General features: G+C 39.4%; 1 protein-coding gene across 4 annotated transcripts in view; it reads left to right on the forward strand.

Moving 5' to 3' along the window:
• The window catches only part of opcml (opioid binding protein/cell adhesion molecule like), a 934,533-nt gene that overhangs the window by 905,317 nt on the left and 7,480 nt on the right, over positions 1–21,736 (forward strand). For 3 of the 4 annotated variants that reach the window (XM_062961394.1, XM_062961393.1, XM_062961396.1), the window contains 4 exons: positions 5,756–5,890; positions 9,479–9,599; positions 10,982–11,133; positions 11,996–12,022. In XM_062961394.1, coding sequence (XP_062817464.1) covers positions 5,756–5,890; positions 9,479–9,599; positions 10,982–11,133; positions 11,996–12,022 — 435 coding nt within the window. The remainder of the gene's footprint in view (positions 1–5,755; positions 5,891–9,478; positions 9,600–10,981; positions 11,134–11,995; positions 12,023–21,736) is intronic. The other variant, XM_062961395.1, reaches the window with a different exon arrangement.

The following is a 21,736-nucleotide window of genomic DNA, read 5'->3' on the forward strand; positions in this document are numbered from 1 at the left end:
TTACAAAAGGTCGCAACTCCAACATTGCTTTAATATATGGACCACCATTATGAATGTGTAAACTTGAGTTGCACATTCATAACTGAGTGGTATTCACAATCCCTGTGTATTCATGATCATGGCAATGTTTTAGAGAATATGCAGAGATTATAAAAGTTTTCCATCCCTTACAGTAGTCATTTCAACCTGCCAAGGTCTCTGCTTCATATCTCTCATATTTTCCCATCCAAGATGTTTAACATTGAGTAATTATAAAAAAATAACTTCAATAATAGCTGTGGCCAGTATGTAGTTAAGCAGTTATGTAGTTAAGCATATTTAACTAAATATATTTTCCTGGCAAGACTCACACCCTGTAACCTGACGGAGGAGCCTCTGGTGGCCTAGGGGATAAAAGCCTTGTGACTTGAAGGTTGGGTTGCTGAGTTGAAAGCTGCCAGGTTCGAATCCCACCCGAGGAGAGCGCGGATGAGCTCTCTCTTTCAGCTCCAGCTCCATGCGGGGACATGAGAGAAGCCTCCCACAAGGATGGTAAAACATCAAAACATCCAGGCGTCCCCTGGGCAACGTCCTTGCAGACGGCCAATTCTCTCACTCCAGAAGCAACTCCGGTTGCTCCTGACACGGAAAAAAAAAAACTGACAGAAACATCTTTGAATTCTGTTCCAATTTGGCAGAAGAGGCCTTCTCTCCATGCCACTGATGCCCTGTAAAGTAGGTTGGGAAATGACAGTGACAAACTTACAATCATGGCAAGGTAACTTTCATATTTATGAAAGGTACTTAGTCACAATTATTACATCATTGCCATAATAGTAACACCCCCAACCAAAAGACCACATTACTTGGCTTCAGCTGCAATGGAAGAAAAAGATCAATTCTGCTGGTGATAAAATGGTCGAATAACATTTCAATCAGCTTTGAAGGATGTCCGAACAGGAGACGTGATTTAATTCAATATATGACTAAATAACTGATACTTGATTCTAGACTGTGTTTATCTGAAAGAGCGCTTTGTAAATGGGAGACTGTAATAATTGTAGTCTAAAGGAGAGATGCTGAGAATGTGCATGGGAAACCAAGTGGTGCAGTGCTGTCTGCTCCGATGACACTGCCTTGCCCTGGTGCTGCAGCTGATCCATGCGCTGACATGCTTCCAGCCTCCCATGATTGATGGTGCTGTGTCTGTCATGCAGCCTCCTTCCAAGAGTGTCCATTTGTATCCCTGTAGATCCTTATCTCACTAATGTAGCAAGCTAGGCTTATCTCTTCCCGAGGCCTCTTCGGCACCGAAAAGAAATCACCTCCGTTATTTATGTATTTCTGTCTCCAGCTCGTCGAATCTATTTTCTTACACTTCCAATTATCTTTTATAGAGATCAACTGGAGGATAGGCCGGGCCCATAATGACCTCAGGATTATTGGATCATTACAAGGAAGGTTCGCTAGCAAAGTGAGCCTGGCGTTCATCCTTTTCATATTTTTCCCTCTCCTTATTATTTCCCCATCTTTACAGTCGTGTATGCAGACTCTGTTCCCCTCTCGCCCTGTATTCTTGGTGTTTTATCATCTCCGTCCTGCTGCTTTTTTCTTCAAAGCAGAAGAAGGCTTTTGCAGTTAATGCAATCACTTCCTCGCTGCCTCAAAATATTTGGCATTTCTAGAATAAGGAAGAATACTTATGATGCACGAGAGACAAAAATGCAGCTCTAGGATTCCTTGAAAAGCCTGGTTGATACCTCTAAACAATCGTAGCCCATGCCATTCTGTTAATAGGACATGAAAATGACCGGGAAAGATGTGTGCTATGGTTTCTCTCTAATGTTTTCAATCACAATAGCCGCCGCTGCACTTATCCAAGGCTTGATGATTTCTTATTTAGATAACTGCAATGTGTTATATATGGGGCTATTTTTTGAAACTGTAAGAGATCTTCAGATAATAAGACCCAAATCCTGTTGGTGACTTACATGATTAATATAACCTCCAGGCAATGCGGTGTAATGGTTTGAATGTTGAACTATAACTTTAGGAGCTGAGGGTTTGAAAACCTGCTTAGCCATGGAAACCCACTGGGTGACCTTGGGCATGTCATACTTTCTCAGCCTCATAGGAAGGCAATGCCAACCTCTGAACAAATCTTGCCAAAAAAAAAGCCTCATGATGGGGTGGCCTTAGGGTCTCCGTAACTCAGAAATGAACACACTGCATTATGACAATAACCCCCAACTATGTTAATATAAGTGCTTTCTACACCACTCAGGATAGAGATACCCTGTATCTCCTTGTGCAATACTGTTGCTCTAAGTACACAAGGGCAGTCAGACTACCCTGGATGCAGCTCAACACTACTAGCTGATGTCATAGGGATATTTCAATATATTTTCTAGATCCTGCTTCACATCAGGATCAGCCTTAGACTTCAGAGTAACATACCGTATATACTCGAGTATAGGCCGACCCAAATATAAGCCGAGGCACCTAATTTTACCATTAAAAAACTGGGAAAACATTGACTCCAGTATAAGCCGAGGGTGGTAAATTTCAGAAATAAAAATAGATACCAATACAATTACATTAATTGAGGCATCGGTAGGTTAAATGTTTTTGAATATTTACATAAAGCTCAAATTTAAGATAACTGTCCAACTCTGATCAAATCATTATTCTCATCTTCTTCAATGTAAATGTGCTTATGTATCCTTTTAATAATAATAGAGTAAAATAATACATGTAAAAATAATAATAAATACAGGAAAATAATACAAGTAATAATAAATAGAGTAAAATAATAAACACAATAATAATATCAGAGTGAAATAATAAATGTAATAATAATAATAATAATAATAATAATAATAATAGAGTAAAATAAATGTAATAGTAGCAACAATAATAGAGAAACATAATAAATGTAATAATACCAATAATAATAGAGAAAAATAATAAATGTACCATATATTCTCGAGTATAAGCTGACCCAAATATAAGCCAACCAGGACCCTCACCCGAGTATAAGCCAAGGGGGGCTTTTTCAGTCTTTAAAAAAAGGGCTGAAAAACTAGGCTTATACTCAAGTACATACAGTAAATATTTTCTGAGGTACATCCTTTCAGCCAGTTTGTGACAGAAATGGGGCTATGCCTAAGTGTTGTCAATATGAGTCCTCGGATGGGAAACTACCAAGACATACTACATGCTATACTCTATATTTCAGAGGGAAGAACTAGCAAAGCCACCTCTTATATATTGCTGGTCCAAGAAAACATCATGAAATCCATGGGGGTCACCATAAATGGATAGTTGACTTGAAGGCATGCAAGCATGCACACACATGCATCACAAATAATATTCTAGTCACACTGGTTTCTCCCTTTCTGTCCTTCAATAGACTGATGAAGACTTTTTGTTGTTGTTTTGGCATGCATTCGAAGACTAGCTTCCCATAGCAGAAGGACCTTTAGTCATGTGTTGTATTCGCTATATTTAGCTTTCTAATTATTTTTATTATTATTTTAATGGGCATGTTTAAATTGCTTTCATTTCTATTCATAGCTTAATTACATTTCAACTTTGCTGGGATGTGAACTTTCAGCTGTGTCTGTTTTAATTTTTTGTAAGCCTTGAATCTCAAGGCTGGGGAAAAGGTGGGCTATAAAAGCTGTTTCTCCGGGGTCTGAATTGTTTCCTCACTAGTAAACAGCATCAGCAGAAGGAGTCCCTCATGGGACTTGACAGCTGGATGTGGAACTGCACAAACAGAGCTACACACACACACAGAGGATCTCAGTCAAAAATTGGCCGAGTTCTCAATGTGTAATGTGTTTGATAAATTGATGGGCCAACTTTGAAATGTGTGAAGATAGTTTTAACCAACTGTATAGAAACTTAAAATCACTCTTAAAATTTTTAGCCTTGAAAAATGTTTTGCTGTCTCGGGGAGATAAAGAAAATAGCAAAATATTAGGGCTGTGCACAGATCCGTATTTCGAAACAGGCTCCGGCTGGTTTGGCTCTTTTGGCCAGTCCTAATGGCATGGGTGCCACCAACATTTTTTTCAGTCGAGCAGACCACATGGCTGCAAACCACATCTACTTTTGATTAAAGGGAAAAGCTTGAAGTTCCACTGGGGGTGAAGATGTGTTTACGGCCTTGCTCTGCTGGTGGACTTCCATAAATTTATTTATTTATTTACAGCATTTATATTCTGCCCTTCTCACCCCGAAGGGGACTCAGGGTGGATCACGTTACACATATAGGCAAACATTCAATGCCTTTTAACATAGAACAAAGACAAGACAAACATAGGCTCCGAGCGGGCCTCGAACTCATGACCTCCTGGTCAGAGTGATTCCTTGCAGTGATTCATTGCAGCTGCTCTCCAGCCTGCGCCACAGCCCGAGCCATACCTCCATTCACCCTGCATGTGATCCCACTGTGCAGTGTTAGGACACTCCTTAGTAGCCAGCATTTAGGAAAGAAGGCTCCAAAGCTCCATGCAGTTAATAATAATAATAATAATAATAATAATAATAATAATTTTATTTTTATACCCCGCCCCATCTCCCTGAAGGGACTCGGGGCAGCTTACATGGGGCCTTGCTCAACACAACAATATAATAAGAACAACAACAAGACAATGAAATAAATATCCCAACAATAAAACATCAGCATCAATAAAACAGTCATAAAATCAACATCTATATATATAAAAGAGTGATGGAATCCTGGCAACCGCCAAAACAACAAAACTAAACACCCCACAACCTCGAAAATTGACAACACAACCCATCATCCATGCCTCTAGGTTGATACAACAAAAAGAAAAGAAAAATAAAGTCCTAATTAGAGGGAGCGGAATAATTGTTTTTATCCAATTGCTGCCAGTTAGAAGGTCAAGCTCCGCCCACTTGGTCTCCTAGCAACCCACTCACCCAGGGGACAGGCAGAGTTAGGCCTCACTTAGGCCTCTTCCACACTGCCTATAAAATACAAATTATCAGATTTTAACTGGATTATATGGCAGTGTAGACTCAAGGCCCTTCCACACAGCTATATAACCCATTTATAATCTTATATTATCTGCTTTAACTGGATTATATGGACTCCACACCTTTACCGTTTAAATTAACTACCACCAATTCCTCAATACTTTATTTCCCATACCACCATACTTCGCCACAGCAATGCGTGGCCGGGCACAGCTAGTACAGCATAAAATGTTAAAAACAGGAGACTAATACACGGATCTGGGCCAAAGTGCAGAATATTTCAAAATGGGGAGAGGTAGTTTCACAGCTAAAATAGTCAATAAAGTGCAATATAATAATGGCAAAGCAACAACAATGGAGCTATTGTTGAATGGGCAGATAAATCGAACCTACAACGATTAATCATTGAAGGCCTTTTGGAAGAGCCAGGTTTTTACAACTTTGCAGCAGGGCAAATGGAAGATCTGACCCTTTCCTTGATGTCTAGTGAGGTCTAGGAGACCAAGTCCTCTCCCCGCAAATGCAACTGGCATTTCCTGCTCCCTGATTGGCCATGTAAGTGTCTGTAGTAATGTCTCAAGCTGAGATTGTACACAGAGGAAGGAGATTATTGCAAAAAGAAATATTGAATGTTTCTATCTGTAGTGACCAAAGAAATAGAGACACTGGTGTAACAATAAGAGTAAGAGTTTGGCGTGAAACTACATGAGTCTTAACTGAAGCAACAGTGTGTGTAATTGCACGCATTCTTCTTCTCTTCTAGGTCAGGGATTTATAAGTGATGATGAATATTTAGAAATCACGGGGATCACCAGAGACCAGTCTGGGGAGTATGAATGTGCCGCCGTTAATGATGTCGCAGCACCTGACATCCGGAGAGTAAAAGTCACTGTAAACTGTAAGTACTATGCCATGCATATATATGTCTTCTTCAGATACAATTAATGACTCTGGAAGCATTTATAGAATGTTCTTCAACATACTCATTATGCAGTAATTTTTAAAGCAATTGTGCAAAGCAGGCCACTACTGCATATTATAGAAAGAATTTGAGCAACAATAGTTTGCTTGAGGCAGCCTTATATATTCATAAAATTTGAGCCGTATTCCAAAACACATCTTCTTTGGGAGTAAACTTAACTGGTCACAGTGGGTTTTACAGCCCAAATAAATGTAGCTCAAATAAATTCATTCTGTTAATTGTGGTGACTTCACAATGGACTATGTTGGCTCGTTGTCATGGCAATAGTAAACCCAAACCTGCTAGAGGACCCCCGATGCCTAGGTATCTTTTTTCGCCATTGGAGAACATTTAAAAATCCTATCCTAGATTGGATATGGATACTATCCTCTCTAGGAATGTAGGCATCTGCTAAGTTCATCTATCCCTGCATGATGCTTGACAGGAGCTCTGCACATTTGTTGAAAGAATAATAGCTGCTAGGAATTGAAAAGTCACCCTTGTGGTCATGTCTTGTTTCTAGGCTTCACATAGGTGCTTTATGTGTGTATATCTTCTATATATATAAAAGAGTGATGGAATCCTGGCGACCGCCAAAACAACAAAACTAAACACCCCACAACCTCGAAAATTGACAACACAACCCATCATCCACGCCTCTAGGTTGATACAACAAAAAGAAAAGAAAAATAAAGTCCTAATTAGAGGGAGAGGAATAATTGTTTTTATCCAATTGCTGCCAGTTAGAAGGCTAAGCTCCGCCCACTTGGTCTCCTAGCAACCCACTCAGCCCAGGGGACAGGCAGAGTTAGGCCTCACTTAGGCCTCTTCCACACTGCCTATAAAATACAAGTTATCTGATTTTAACTGGATTATATGGCAGTGCAGACTCAAGGCCCTTCCACACAGCTATATAACCCATTTATAGTCTTATATTATCTTCTTTGAACTGGATTATCTTGACTCCACGCTGCCATATAATCCACTTCAGAGTGCATTTTATACAGCTGTGTAGAAGAGGCCTCATATAATCCAGTTCTAAGCAGATAATATAAGATATTTTATTTCCCATACCACCATACTTCGCCACAGCAACGCGTGGCTGGGCACAGCTAGTATATATATGTAAAGGCTAGTACTATACACACAAAATGCAAATAAGAGACTTTCCATCAGTTTATGAAAATCTTTTTAAAGGATGTAAATAGTAAACTCCTTTCCGTCTTCCTTCTCTCCCTTTTTCATTCTCATGAGCAGTAATTCTTTCTGTTTTTGAGAGAGAATGAGAATCTCTCTGATGGCTAACCTTGGCACACAGCACATTAAGAAATCCTTAGCTTTCAGGTGAAGCATACAGAAGTCTTATATATTAATCGGCTAAGTTGATTTGAGAAAATCACACATATGCATTTCATTTATTCTTCAAGCCTCTGCTCCTCTGGACAATTTGCTTTTTAAAAACTTGGCCAGCAATTGAAAGCTCAGCTACTCTGGGTTTTTAAAACAAGCACATGTCCAAAAGCCTCTTGGCTTTTTAGAGGCAATTACAAGAATATTTTTAAAGGGATAAAAGGATAAGGCTGATTTAACTGAAAGACTATGATTAGGTTTACATTAGTGAGCCCCTCATTTTGGATAAAGTGGTCAAGAGAAATTAAATATACTAGCCGTAGCCAAGTAATAAGCAGTGTTTAGAGTAGACTAGCTCAACATAAGCCTATTGTAGGCTTTTCATACTATTTCCCCAATATATTACCATTCTTGGGAAGAGATGGAAAACAGGTTCCAAACATGTTTTGTGTTTTGGAGAGGTTATTTACAGTCACTTTAAAGAAATAGTTATTAATGCTTAGCATGAATAGCATACAGCCAAACTCCTATATGGTAGATAGAGCGATAGTGACATGGCTACAATCACTACCCCAATTTGACACACACACACACACACACACACACTGCCGAATCCCACTTTAAAAGCCAAGCTGCACCAACTGAAATAACTCTTTGGCATTGATGAATGCAACACTGAAGGATGATGAATCTGATCCCTTCCTGATGGTGCAATAAGCAATTGTGACAGGACTCCAGGGAGGGTGGGGGGAGTATTTGTGATCATGGTAATAATGCCATAGTTGTATGTGTAAATAGGAAAATGTATAAGATTATATAGGTAAAGGTAAAGGTTTCCTCTGACATTAAGTCCAGTCATGTCTGACTCTGGGTGTTGGTGCTCATCTCCATTTCTAAGCCAAAGAGCCAGCGTTGTCCGTAGACACCTCCAAGGTTATGTGGCCGGCATGACTTCATAGAGCGCCGTTACCTTCCCGCCGGAGCGGTACCTATTGATCTACTCACATTTGCATGTTTTTGAACTGCTAGGTTGGCAGGAGCTGGAGCTAACAGCGGGCGCTCAAGCCGCTCTCGGGATTTGAACCTGGGACCTTTCGGTCTGCAAGTTCAGCAGCTCAGTGCTTTAACGCACTTCGTCACTGGGGTTCCACTCATAAATATATGAGATTATATATTGACATATTAAATATCAACCAGGATGTCAATCAGAAGCCTTGGTACATCACTGTATCTTGTTTTGCTGATTCTGATATGCAACCATGAACACACACACATAACTGAAACCAACATGACATTCCATGCTCTGGCTAAAGTAGATGATATAAACCAGGGGTCCCCAAACTAAGGCCCGGGGGCCAGATGCAGCCCTCCAAGGTCATTTACCTGGCCCCTGCCCTCAGTTTTATAATATAATATTTTATATCAGTTTTAATAATGATATTGTATATACATATAATATTGATAGAAATATTACAATGTAATGCTAATAATAATACCATATAATAATATTAATTATATATTATATATTACATGTAATATTACTAATAATATTACAATATAGTGGTATAATTCAATATAGTAATATATAATGCTAATATTGTTCTATGCTAATAATATAATATATTGTATATAGATATAAATTGTAAGCCGCTCTGAGTCCCCTTCGGGGTGAGAAGGACAGGATATTAATGTAGTAAATAAATAAATAATAAATAAATAAATTTTGACTTAGGCTCGCCCAAAATCTGAAATTACTTGAAGGCACACAACAACAATAATCCTAATTAACTTGACTATCTTGTTGGCCAGAAGCAGGTCCACACTTCCCATTAAAATCCTGATCGGTTTGAGTTGGTTAAAATTGTTTTTATTTTTAAATATTGTATTTTTCTTTCGTTGTTGTTGTTGTTGTTGTTGATTTTGCACTACAAATAAGACATATGCAGTGTGTATAGGAATTTGTTCATTTTTTTTCTTCAAATGATCATTCGGCCCCACAACAGTCTGAAGGACCGGCCCTCTGCTTTAAAAGTTTGAGGACCCCTGATATAAACTATGTGGGCTTTTCTGGCACATGATTCAGTTTTGTTGTCACATTGACCACCCTTTTCTGTTGTTTGCATGGAAACTGATTGGTTGCTGAAAGTTTCTGGACTGTTCTCCTTCCCTCCGCAGACCCTCCATCCATCTCCAATCCCAGGAACACTGGAGTTTCAGTTGGACAGAAGGGGATCCTACGTTGTGAAGCCTCTGCTGTCCCTGTAGCAGAATTTCAGTGGTTTAAAGAAGAAACCAGGTGAGAATGTTTTAGAAGTTGCCAGCCTATCTTGAGAAGGGCAGATTTACATCCTTGGCAGTGAGTGATTTCTTTGAGCCAAAAAAAAGTCAATGTACCAGATTAGCAGGGGTTACCTTGAACCACCACAGCACAGTCCTAGAAATCCTTTAAATTTCAAATACAGCCCTTGTGCGGGCATGCAACATAATAAGAGTTCCTTGAAGCATGACAGATTGAACACAGAATACTGAATAATCATATACACCCTGATATAGCTTCGTCTCTAGGCAAAGGCCTTCACTATGTCAGAAGGTTGCAATTTCACACTGGCTTTAAGTCCAGTCTGAACATCTGCGAATCCAAATAAAACCCTACAATAGCATTACGCACAGATGGAAATATAGTTCTGTTTACAATCATAAGGCACTTCCTTCTTTTTTTTAAAAAAAATATTTATGCTTTTAAGAATACATAAAACATATGAGCACAATGAAATAAATTTAGAAACAGATTAAATTGAAGAAACTGGAAAAAAAAAAACCAAAACCATACCCCAAACAACATTAAATTATCCTTCCAGATCCTCTGCACCTCAAAGCATTTTCTTCATTTCTACATGTTTTTCAGCCAAATTTCTGAACATATTTTGAGGCCTAGGATAATTTCCTACCATATTTTACAAGTGTACAATATTTTCTTTATGCATATGATCTGTCAATTTGGACCAATTTGTCTCTTGCCTTGAGGCACTGTCCTGTAATATTATTTGTGTTAGTAAGTCCATATTTTTAATTTCTAATAATCTTAGAAGCCATTGATCCTTAGAAAGGATTTCTTGTGTCTTCCATAATTTTGCTAAATATATCCTGGCTGATGTCACCATGTATGTGAAAAGCTTATCCGTATTTAGATCGATCTGAAAATCTGTCATTCCTAATAGGAAGCACTCCAGTTTCAAATCAAATTTTACTTGGATTATTTTTTCCATTTCTTTATGAATGGTCTGCCAAAACTTTTTTAACTTTTTTACAGCCCCACCACATGTGTATAAAATCTCCCGTATGCTTCCCACACTTCCAACATTTTCCATCTCTTTTCCCTTTACTAAATTTCTCAAGCCTTTCCGGTGTTATGTACCATCTGTAGAAGGTCTTATACCAGTTTTCTTTCAATTCTACCGCATACGTAAATTTGAGTTTCTTCCTCCATAACTTTTCCCATTCTGACATATTTATCGTATGACCTACTTCCCTTGCCCATTTTATCATCACCTCTTTGAGCTGTTCTTCTTCCATGTCCCAATCCATTTTTCCCCTCAAAAACAATATTTTAACTCAGAAAATAGTGATAAGATTCAGACTATATGGATTAATACATGTCCTCTTTTACCCTCCCTACAGATTAGCCAATGGGCTGGATGGAGTGAGAATTGAGAACAAAGGTCGGATGTCCACACTAACCTTCTTCAATGTGTCAGAGAAGGATTATGGCAACTACACTTGTGTGGCCATCAACAAACTGGGGAACACCAATGCCAGTATAATCCTGTATGGTAGGTACATAAGTTGAATATGTGGAGTTTGCACACTATATACTTTTGCTTGTGATGATGATGGACACATTGGGCGAAAAGCAGATAAGTTTCGGCACAAAGAATTTTAGACCAAGGAACATGTCTGTGCAGCTTAAAGTCTTTGACTTCAACCATTAAAATAGTCTGTAGTGAAGCAAAGGGTCCAAATACTGGGGTCAGTGCATCATATAAGTTTATTTAGATTGAAATCTTCACGATGGATCAAAGTCAGGGGTCTTACATATTAAAATGAGCTGGAACATTGAACGCTATCATTTTGCCAGGATTGGTTATACTTACCTTTTCCATCTTACTGAAAACTGAATCTGGGGAGGAAAAAATATCTGAATGGAAACAGGCTGGGTATGGTAAGTTCTCATATTTTCAGAGTTCTTAAAGCAGTTTGAAATGAACTAAGTTTTATTATCAGTGTATTTTGCTGTTACACTTTCCCATCTATCAGGTCTTGTTTGAAGATATGATTTGGGGTTTGATGGCTAGCCCAAGTCTGTGATGTATTTGCAAATCACAGAGGCCAACCAATGTGCCAAGTGGAGTCTTAATAAACCCAAGCCATTCTTCTATTATCAAGGCAGTGGGTTATGTTAATTTTTAACTATTAAGCCCCTATAATTGTGTTACATGTTGTTGTCATGCCTGCCACATCCACACAATCATTGCTGTGATCTCTGTTTATGTAGAGCGGGTCAAGTTTCTAATAATCCCATTTGTTTGTTCATTCCTTCACTCACTCACTCAGCTGTCTGAAAATATGAACTACATTTTTTCCTTTCCTGTTTTCTCTCCTCTCCCTGTGTGCCCATTGTGTCTTCTGTTTTAGAAATAAGTCAACCTACAGCACTGGCAGGTTGGTACAAGCATGGTTCCTTCCTTCTTTTGCTTGCAACATACCAAATGCCGCTTTGCCATAAAGGAAAAGGGCTGCTGCCCACACAGACATCAGTGCATAGGGACGTCTGGCTGATATGTTCTGGGAAGGAAGGAACTAAGGCAGCGCTTTTTTAAAAAATGTAGCTTCAGGGAATTTTTTTTTGCAGCAGGTTAACATAAAAAGCAGCTGGGTGTGCAATGCGGTTGGCAGAGCAACTGTTGGAAACTCCCTATGGACCACCAGTCAGAAGGTGTTGCTTGCCACTTCCACCATCACACCAATTCCCTGTTCTACATTCCCACCTGACATGCTGGAATGAGAGGAAAGAGCTAGTCTGAGTATCACACATGAGTAGTAAAACCACTGCCGCCTACTGAAACTTTGTGCTGAGCTCCAGCCGTGACTCCAAACCCACACCCTGCTCCTATGAAAGATTCCTGCTTAGGATCAATAAGGAATCTGATTTCAATATAAGGTTTGACAGGCTTCCCATGATCCTGTTTGCAAATCAGGCACAGTTCACAGTCTGGGGTTCTCATGTTGCTGGTCAGCTGCAGCCATAATGACTGAATATACACATTTCAAGTGGGCAGGAAAATCTGTTTAAACACACTTGACTCAATGGCAGAATCAAACGAAGCAACCAATATTTTCATCGTGCACACAAAAGATATGTACAGTAGAGTCTCACTTATCCAACATTAACAGGCTGGCAGAACATTGGATAAGCGAATATGTTGGATAATAAGGAGAGATTAAGGAGAAGCTTATTAAACATCAAATTAGGTTATGATTTTACAAATTAAGCACCAAAATATCATGTTGTACAACAAAATTGACAGAAAAAGTAGTTCAGTATGCAATAATGCTACGTAGTAAAAGGAAAAGCCTATTAAACATCAAGTTATGTTATGATTTTACAAATTAAGCACCAAAACATCATGTTATACAACAAATTTAACAGAAAAAGTAGTTCAATATGCAGTAATGTTATGTTGTAATTACTGTATTTACAAATTTAGCACCACAATATCACGATATATTGGAAACATTGACTACAAAAATGCGTTGGATAATCCAGAATGTTGGATAAGCGTGTGTTGGATAAGTGAGACTCTACTGTGTATCTTTAAGGGGGGGCAGGAGGTTGGTATGTCGTAGGTTGGTATAAATGATCATTTCCCAGAAGTCTGCATTAAAATAAAACTCAAAATATTCAAGAGGTAGAAAAGTGAAACAAAAACAATCTTCAAAATGTGTGCAGGAGATCAGTTGGGATTGCCTCCAGTACTAATCTATTAATCTGAAAAGATCGCAAATAGAAATAGACGGCATTGTGTGTATGTGTGTAAAACAAACCATCTTGGCCACAGAAAAGATGGATAAGATACCTCCTGGAAATAAAACAGTGTGCTTACTACATTTCTATCACTATCTGGAACATTGATGGTGGAGGAAGTTGTCGTAGAAGATAGGCAACAAAGAACAAACTTGCAAATAAGCGAGTGAGTCCTTACCCTTAATCTGAGCCTATGGGACATCCTACCTTTGTTTACCCAGAACCAGAGATTTTGGATCTCTTTTGGCCTTGAAGGCTTGGAGTCGGTGACAGCTGCCTGCCTCTTTCCTGGAGTTCAAGTTCTTCTTGTTTTGTTTTGTATTTTGTTTTTTTTTTCATCCCATCAAGCACCTGACCTCATGCTAGTCTTTCAGGGTCTTCTTGCAATGTTTTTCCTGATCCATTGCTATTGCAGGGATGCTACTTCTTTAATGAGTCGGAAACTTCTGTACCATTGCCTTTTCTCTTCTCCAGAGCTTTACCAATATTATTTAATATTGGACCAGAGAGGGAAGTGAATCTCTTGAGTTTGCCAAGAGGAACCACTCCCACCAACAGAACCCAATTTCACTCCTAGACTGCTGGTCCTAAACAGCTTTAGGGAACAAATGTAACATTTATTGTATAAGGCTTTTCATATAACCTGATCTTCAATAGCTCTGAAATTCAAAATCCCAACGTTTTCAACCCAGAAGAGTGTAAACCATGGAAATCTGCTCAGTTGTTAGAAGCTGTCATACATTTGTCTATTAGGTTTTTCAGATAATAAAAAGGACTTTCCATTTTTCCTTAAGTGAGGGTCTTTCCCCCCAACATTTTGTTATGAAGGAAGAAGTGAATCATAGATCGGTTTTCTTTTGGCTGACAGCAGCACCAATGGGTTCTGTTATTTATTTATTTTCCTCACAAACTGAAAAAATGTCAACCTATTAGGGAAAAAAATGCAGACACTTCACATTTTATTTCTGATGAGTTTTCTCTCCTTTCCCCCGCCTCTCCAAATCATCGGCATCTGGTTATTAGTCATTGCATTGCTAGTTCCTCTGACACAGTCAGTTCAGTGTTTGTTAATGTCAATGGAGACGAGGAGTGTGTGTATATGTGTATTTGTGTTTCCCATTGCTTTAGAGGAAGTGATTGTCTTTGACTTGACACTTGAATTACTTTTCTGATCCCTGAAGGGGATGATGGAGGAGCTCTTCAAAATGCATGTGATCTGAGCCCTAAATGTGCATTAAGCGTCCTTGATTTTCAACCCGATATTTACAGAACACTGCATTTCAGCCCCTTCTGCTTAACAACATGCGTTTGAATAGCTGTGCAAAGATGGTCTGGGTGGATGCTTGTGAAGACAATGCTGCATCCTGTTGCAATTAAGCAAAATAAAAAGTTCTGTTTGCAGTGCAACAATTTGCTAAGCTGTTTTCTTTAATTGCAGAGAACGGTTTTGTAGCTCTCTCCTTATTCAGAAACACATGAGCTAATTAGATTCCCTTCTGCCATTATTTTTAATTTTTTGCCATTACAATAGTTGTTATCCCTTTGTTTTAAAATTAATGAGGTTAGAAAGCTCACGTCGTGTTACTTTTAAAAGTTCAGATTCTGAATGAGTATTCAGAATTTCACTTGATCCTTTTTCCTTTTTCTTTCCCTTCCTGTTTCTTGTACTTTTAAATACCCTCCACCCTTCTGTCATTATTTTTAATTTTTTGCCATTACAATAGTTGTTATCCCTTTGTTTTAAAATTAATGAGGTTAGAAAACTCGCATCGTGTTACTTTTTAAAGTTCAGATTCTGATTGAGCATTCAGAATTTCACTTGATCCTGTTTCTTGTATCTTTTAAATACCCTCCACCTCTTGCTTTTAAAAAAATCCTGGTATAATTTGTTTTAACTAAGCAGTGAGGTGTAAGAGACAATGGCATCCTATTTTGAATGGATCCCCTAGTATTAGAAATTACTCTTTTTTTTGTATTGTACGGGTTAGAAATAATTTGTTCCTCCTGCAGGTTTAGCATTTCTTTGTTTGCAGATATTAGCTATATGTATGTATTTTGGCTAGCATCCTAGATCTCAGTGATAAATTTGTAACCTAGTGCCATGAATCTGCAAATGCTATGTAGTCACAATTGTGACAGCATGGCCTATGAATATCATCGCGTTGCACTGGAGAACCTAGAAAATTGCCTAGAGAAGACATATTTTGCCACATGTGGATAAATGAAAACATTGATAATAGTACCATAGATGTATTCTACAAGGCCTGGTTTGTTTTGAAAAAGTGTGGCAGGCTATTAGGAAAAAAAGCTCTGCTCAAACGCCTTATTTTTTTAGGGTAAGAAGTGGCAAGGGGAAAACAAACCTCTGAAATTAGCCCAGAACATGTATTTGAAGTAAATTTTGGCTCAGCTCTGGAGATTCAAAGTGCAATGGGAAATATTCTATTGGCAGGTTTGTTTTGGAAAGATTAGAATCACTGATCCGTGGTAACCTTCATCCTTTCCATGTAGGCGGAGGAGAGACATTATATGTTGCTTTGTTTAGATGGAAAATAAACAAGAAAAGGCAAATTTCTCATTATGAAGCACAATATAACCCAGACAAATATTTGGCCATCATTCTCTATGTTTTCAAGCTACAGAACAGCTTCTGGAATTTCGGATAGGGCTACTGAAGGTGCCAGTTGTGGCTTTTTCTGTTTCTGCCAATATATTTCTTGGAATTTATTTGATTGCTACCAGGTATTGTTTCTTAGAAGCCACCTTACATTTCTCATAAGCATAACTCATACCTCCATACTCACTCACTGAAACTACGTTACTGGCTGTCATTTGGTTTCTGGACATGGCCTGTGCAAATGTTTCTTTAGAGCCCCTGATTGCACAACGGGTTAAACCGCTGAGCTGCTGACCGAAAGGTTGGTAGTTCAAATCCAGGGAATGGGGTGAGCTCCTGCTGTTAGCCCCAGCTTCTGCCAACCTAGCAGTTTGAAAACATGCAAATGTGAGTAGATCAATAGGTACCACTCTGGCAGGAAGGTAATGATGCTCCATGCAGTCATGCCAGCCACATGATCTTGGAGATGTCTATGGCTAACTCCAGCTCTTCAACTTAGAAATGGAGATGAGCACCAACCCCAAGGGTCGGACATGACTAGACTTAATGTCAGGGGAAAACCTTTACCTTTACCTAAATAAGCCAGTGCTGTCGTTTGAGAAGGAATACAATATACCCTTCTGTCATAATGCACAAAAGTGGTCTTTCCAGTCAGCTATCAAAGTCTTAACTGTTGCAGGACAACCTCAGACATCCTAATTCCTGTTAGAGAGTGTGTATAGCGGAACCAGCAGCGTCCAGTTAACACCATGTGCAAAAGACTCAGACCAGGCAGAGGAATTGAAAGAACAAAGGAACTTTACTTGTTGAGTTGAAGTTAAGTAAACAGTTCAGCAATCGTACAATGTCCTTGTAGTTACATAGGATAACTAATCAATCAGCATTCAATATATCCAGCATAGCATATTTAAACTGCTACTTGACCGTAGCTAGAGAGCCTGTCTTTTCTGTGCTCTCCCTGCAAGCTCAGATTCCCAACTGACAAAACCCAGCCATCTGCCAGCAAACCGATACATTGTTTGAGGCATGGCTTGCCTCTGCAAAGCTCAGCTCCCTTTTTGCAGAGATCTTTTGCAAACAAGTTTGCAAGGATTTCTTTACACACACACATAGCAATTTGGCGCAATAATTCCATGGTTCTTTCCCTTTCAATGAGACATAGACTAGATATCCTTGGAGAAGGGGAAACGTACAAGTGGAAGTACGTCACCTGGAAACACGTAAGATGGAAGGCCGTCTTCTGTAAAATCAGGAGGTTGGAAACAACCAGACATCAACATCCACATTTCTACATTGAGCAAGTGGTGAGACCATCCCAATTAATGTGAAGCCTCCAGTATCTCTGTATTGCACACACAAAAAGCTGTAACTAAAAAAGAACACCAACAACAACCCAAAACCTCTACACGCAAGCCCTACTAGATGCAAGGAGCTCTCCAATTTTTATTTTTAAAGGAAATAAGTTACTTGAATTTCTAGGATTTTTAGCTCTTGTGCAAGAAAGAGTCAAGGTCAGCTGCTGCCAAGACGAGCGATGTGCTTGACACACCAGCCAGTTATCAAGTTCACCCTTCACTGGGGACTCTGTTAGATTTCACTCCGATTGTCACAGACTAATCAAATCCTTTAGCAGGTTTGCCTTCCGGCTTGTGGAAGGTGGCATTGGAACAAAGTCGCTTTGTTGAGCGGTTCTGAGACTTCTCTACTAACCGAAATGGAAAAGAAAAAGGAAATGCAACTGTTCCTGCTGAAAAATCACACCCTTTGCTCACTGCATGTCCACAGTTGTTTGTTACAGGATCCCAAACAGATTTAGATGCCTTCTTCGTGGGCTTGATTCTGCATGGCACCTGTTTAATTTTCATTTTGTTTTCTCTCTATCACACCTCCCACATTATGTCTTTTGCTTTATTTGGGATCGCCTTGTCCTCTGTCACTTTGCTCTTCTCTGTGCCTCATAACCATGGGTTTGCATGAGGCCTTCAGTCAACTGGTTGTGAATGTATATGCTGTTTGTTTTTTACTGCTGTTCTTTATACCTTGGTTTGTATTTTTGTGTATCACTATATTGTCAGCATTTCATTTGAAAACTACAGTAGAAACTGTCATAGAATGCTAGTTTCGAAACAAAATAGAGGGAAAGATATATCCTAGTGTGGAGAATTTATGTGCAGAAATGCTATGGTTGAGTGAAAATAATCTCCCAGCTATCTCCATTTTATCTTTTGGTGGTGAAATGGACAAAGGGTGGGGGATTTTGAGAAATATTTACCTCTGACAGTAAAGGATTTTCCAACAGCAGAGGATGAAGCAAAAAATACATTTTAAGAACTCTGACTTAGTAAATAGCAAATGGAATAATATCAGACCATCTTTTTGTGCTATGGTTAGCTTCATATCCTCACGTCCTACATTGCCATTAAGGATTTGTAACCTAGTTATGGAACCATAATTATAATTGCTTCTTATTCAGCCATGTTTTATATTTATGGTTGCGGCATTATTGCCAGTATAGTAATGTCCTGTCCCAACGTACCTTAGATCCCAGCAGCCACATTGCACAATGGAGATCTCTTCTGCTGGCAGTCGGGGTCAGGTTCAATATTATTTATTTATTTATTTATTTACAGTATTTATATTCCGCCCTTCTCACCCCAAAGGGGACTCAGGGTGGATCACATTATATACATATAGGGCAAACATTCAGTGTCCATATAGAACATAGAATCATAGAATCATAGAATAGTAGAGTTGGAAGAGACCACATGGGCCATCCAGTCCAACCCCCTGCTAAGAAGCAGGAAATTGCATTCAAAGCACCCCCGACAGATGGCCATCCAGCCTCTGCTTAAAAGCCTCCAAAGAAGGAGCCTCCACCACAGTCTGGGGGAGAGAGTTCCACTGTCGAACAGCTCTCACTGTGAGGAAGTTCTTCCTGATGTTCAGGTGGAATCTCCTTTCCTGTAGTTTGAAGCCATTGTTCCGCATCCTAGTCTGCAGGGCAGCAGAAAACAAGCTTGCTCCCTCCTCCCTATGACTTCCCTTCACGTATTTGTACATAGCTATCATGTCTCCTCTCAGCCTTCTCTTCTGCAGGCTAAACATGCCCAGCTCTTTAAGCCGCTCCTCATAGGGCTTGTTCTCCAGACCCTTAATCATTTTAGTCGCCCTCCTCTGGACGCTTTCCAGCTTGTCAACATCTCCCTTCAACTGTGGTGCCCAGAATTGGACACAGGATTCCAGGTGTGGTCTGACAAAGGCAGAATAGAGGGGGAGCATGACTTCCCTGGATCTAGATGCTATACCCGTATTGATGCAGGACAGAATCCCATTGGCTTTTTTAGCAGCCGCATCACATTGTTGGCTCATGTTTAACTTGTTGTCCAAGTTAAACAGAACCAAGACCGAGACAGACAGACGCAGAGGCAATTTAACCTTCTCCTGAGGGGATGTTCGATTCTGGCCACAGGGGGGAGCAGCTGCTTCATCATCCACTCTGACCGCACTTCCTCATTCCAACGTCGTAAATTAGTTAACCTTGCCTCCCCACTTTTTTTTATAGGTGGTACCTTATTTCCTACTTGATAGATGCAAGTATCTTTCGGGTTGCTAGGTCAGCAACGAGCAGGGGCTATTTTTTTTATTTTTAATTGACGGGTGCTCACCTCGCCACGGGCTTGCTTCGAACTCATGACCCCATAGTCAGAGTGAATTATTGCAGCTGCTCAACAGCCTGCGCCACAGCCTGGCCCCAATATCCATCCACACAATGATCTCTCATGGAAGCAGGACCTATGAGAAGGATAGAAAATATCATCCACTTTAATAGACTTCCATCACTCAATTGGCTGCTGGCTGTTAAAGTAGGTTTGTGGAGTCAGGTTAAGAGACAAGATGCCACTGAATATTTGTAACCACATCTGTGACATAGGATCTCAACAATACTCAAAAATACTCCGTGTTTCACTTAATGGGTCTAATTTTAATTTTTGCCCTATATTCCCTGGTTACTAAACAGTACATAAATCAGGAGTGGGAACCATATGGTTTTTCAAGTGTTTTTGGACGGCGACTTCCAGCATTCCTCACCACTGTCTATGGTGCCTGGGACTACTGGGACTCACAGACGAACAACTTTTGGAAAATAGCATAATTCCCACCCATGTTATAAATAATGAGTAAATATTTTGAATAATAATGGATACAAGATACAGTGGTTTGAGTAAGGAGGACAAGAAGTACAGTAGAGTCTCACTTATCCAAGTCTCGCTTATCAAAGCTTCTGGATTATCCAAGCCATTTTTGTAGTCACAGTTTTCAATATATCGTGATATTTTGGTGCTAAATTCGTAAATACAGTAATTTCTACATAGCATTACTGCGTATTGAACTACTTTTTCTGTCAAATTTGTTGTATAACATGATGTTTTGGTGCTTAATTTGTAAAATCATAACCTAATTTGATGTTTAATAGGCTTTTCCTTAATGCCTCCTTATTATCCAACATATTCGCTTATCCAACGTTCTGCCGGCCCGTTTATGTTGGATAATTGAGACTCTACTGTATTCCCCTCCACCCCACTTGCCATATATTTATTTATTTATTTACAGCATTTATATTCCGCCCTTCTTTCTCACCCCGAAGGGAACTCAGGGCGGATCACAATACACATATAGGCAAACGTTCAATGCCTTTTTAACATAGAACAAAGACAAACAAACATAGGCTCCGAGCGGGGCTCGAACTCATGACCTCCTGGTCAGAGTGATTCATTGCAGTTAATTGCACTGGCTTGCTCTCCCACCTGCGCCACAGCCCGGGCCCATATGTCCCCACATGACATTTGTGAGGAGAAGTCATGTTTGATCTGTGAAGGTTTGCCTAGAAAGTGAAGTACGTTACAACAGCTTTATCTGTTTGGCCAATACTTGCTGTTTCCTTTATCCACATTGGACAAAATATTAGCTTCTTCTTACAAAGAAAGATAATTAAATAGGAATGGCAGACTTTGTCATGTTACTTTGAATAGATTCAAATCAAATAAGACAGCAATTATTTGTTCATGATCTGCTTGTTACAAATACAACTTTTAAAAAGAAAGCAATACAAATCAAAGCCCCATCACTGTATTTTTTAAAAAAGTACAGTAATATAGTTATTAAGGCCTACACAGTATTTGTCACTGTTTGCAGTCTGCCCATGTGTTGCAGTCATTATCAATTTTTAATTAGACTAGTGACATTCAGCTAGTTAAATAACAAGGGAAAGCAGTTCTTTGCATGTACTGAAATGGCCAGGAGGGAAGGGAAAGGCAAAGCAAGGGGGACGGTGGTGGTGGAAAAAAGACCCTCACCAGAGAACAAAACTCCAAGAGTGTAAAACATTTTAGAGCAATTACTACATAAAGGGTTCCAGATGGGAGGAGTTCAGCACAGATGTGTTCTATTTCTAGGACTCCAGTCAATCAGCATTGCTGTAAAATTGCAAATTAATGAATTAAACAGCACAAGGGTTTTACCGTCTTCTTTAGTTGCTAGCAGTTGCTGTGGGGGTTGGAAGTGAGAGGATAGCTTGGGGGGCAGGGCAATTTAACTAGCTTGTTCTGAATCTTCCAAATGTCTTCTTAAAATTTTTAAAGGGGTCTGTAAAAATATGTAAATAAAGACTCTTATCTGCCTCTCCCCAGTTTTGTGTTATATGTGCAATATGGGAGACGAGAATTGATGTGAGAGA

This window comes from Anolis carolinensis, unplaced genomic scaffold (genome assembly GCF_035594765.1).
Source record: "Anolis carolinensis isolate JA03-04 unplaced genomic scaffold, rAnoCar3.1.pri scaffold_8, whole genome shotgun sequence".
NCBI lineage: Eukaryota > Metazoa > Chordata > Lepidosauria > Squamata > Dactyloidae > Anolis > Anolis carolinensis.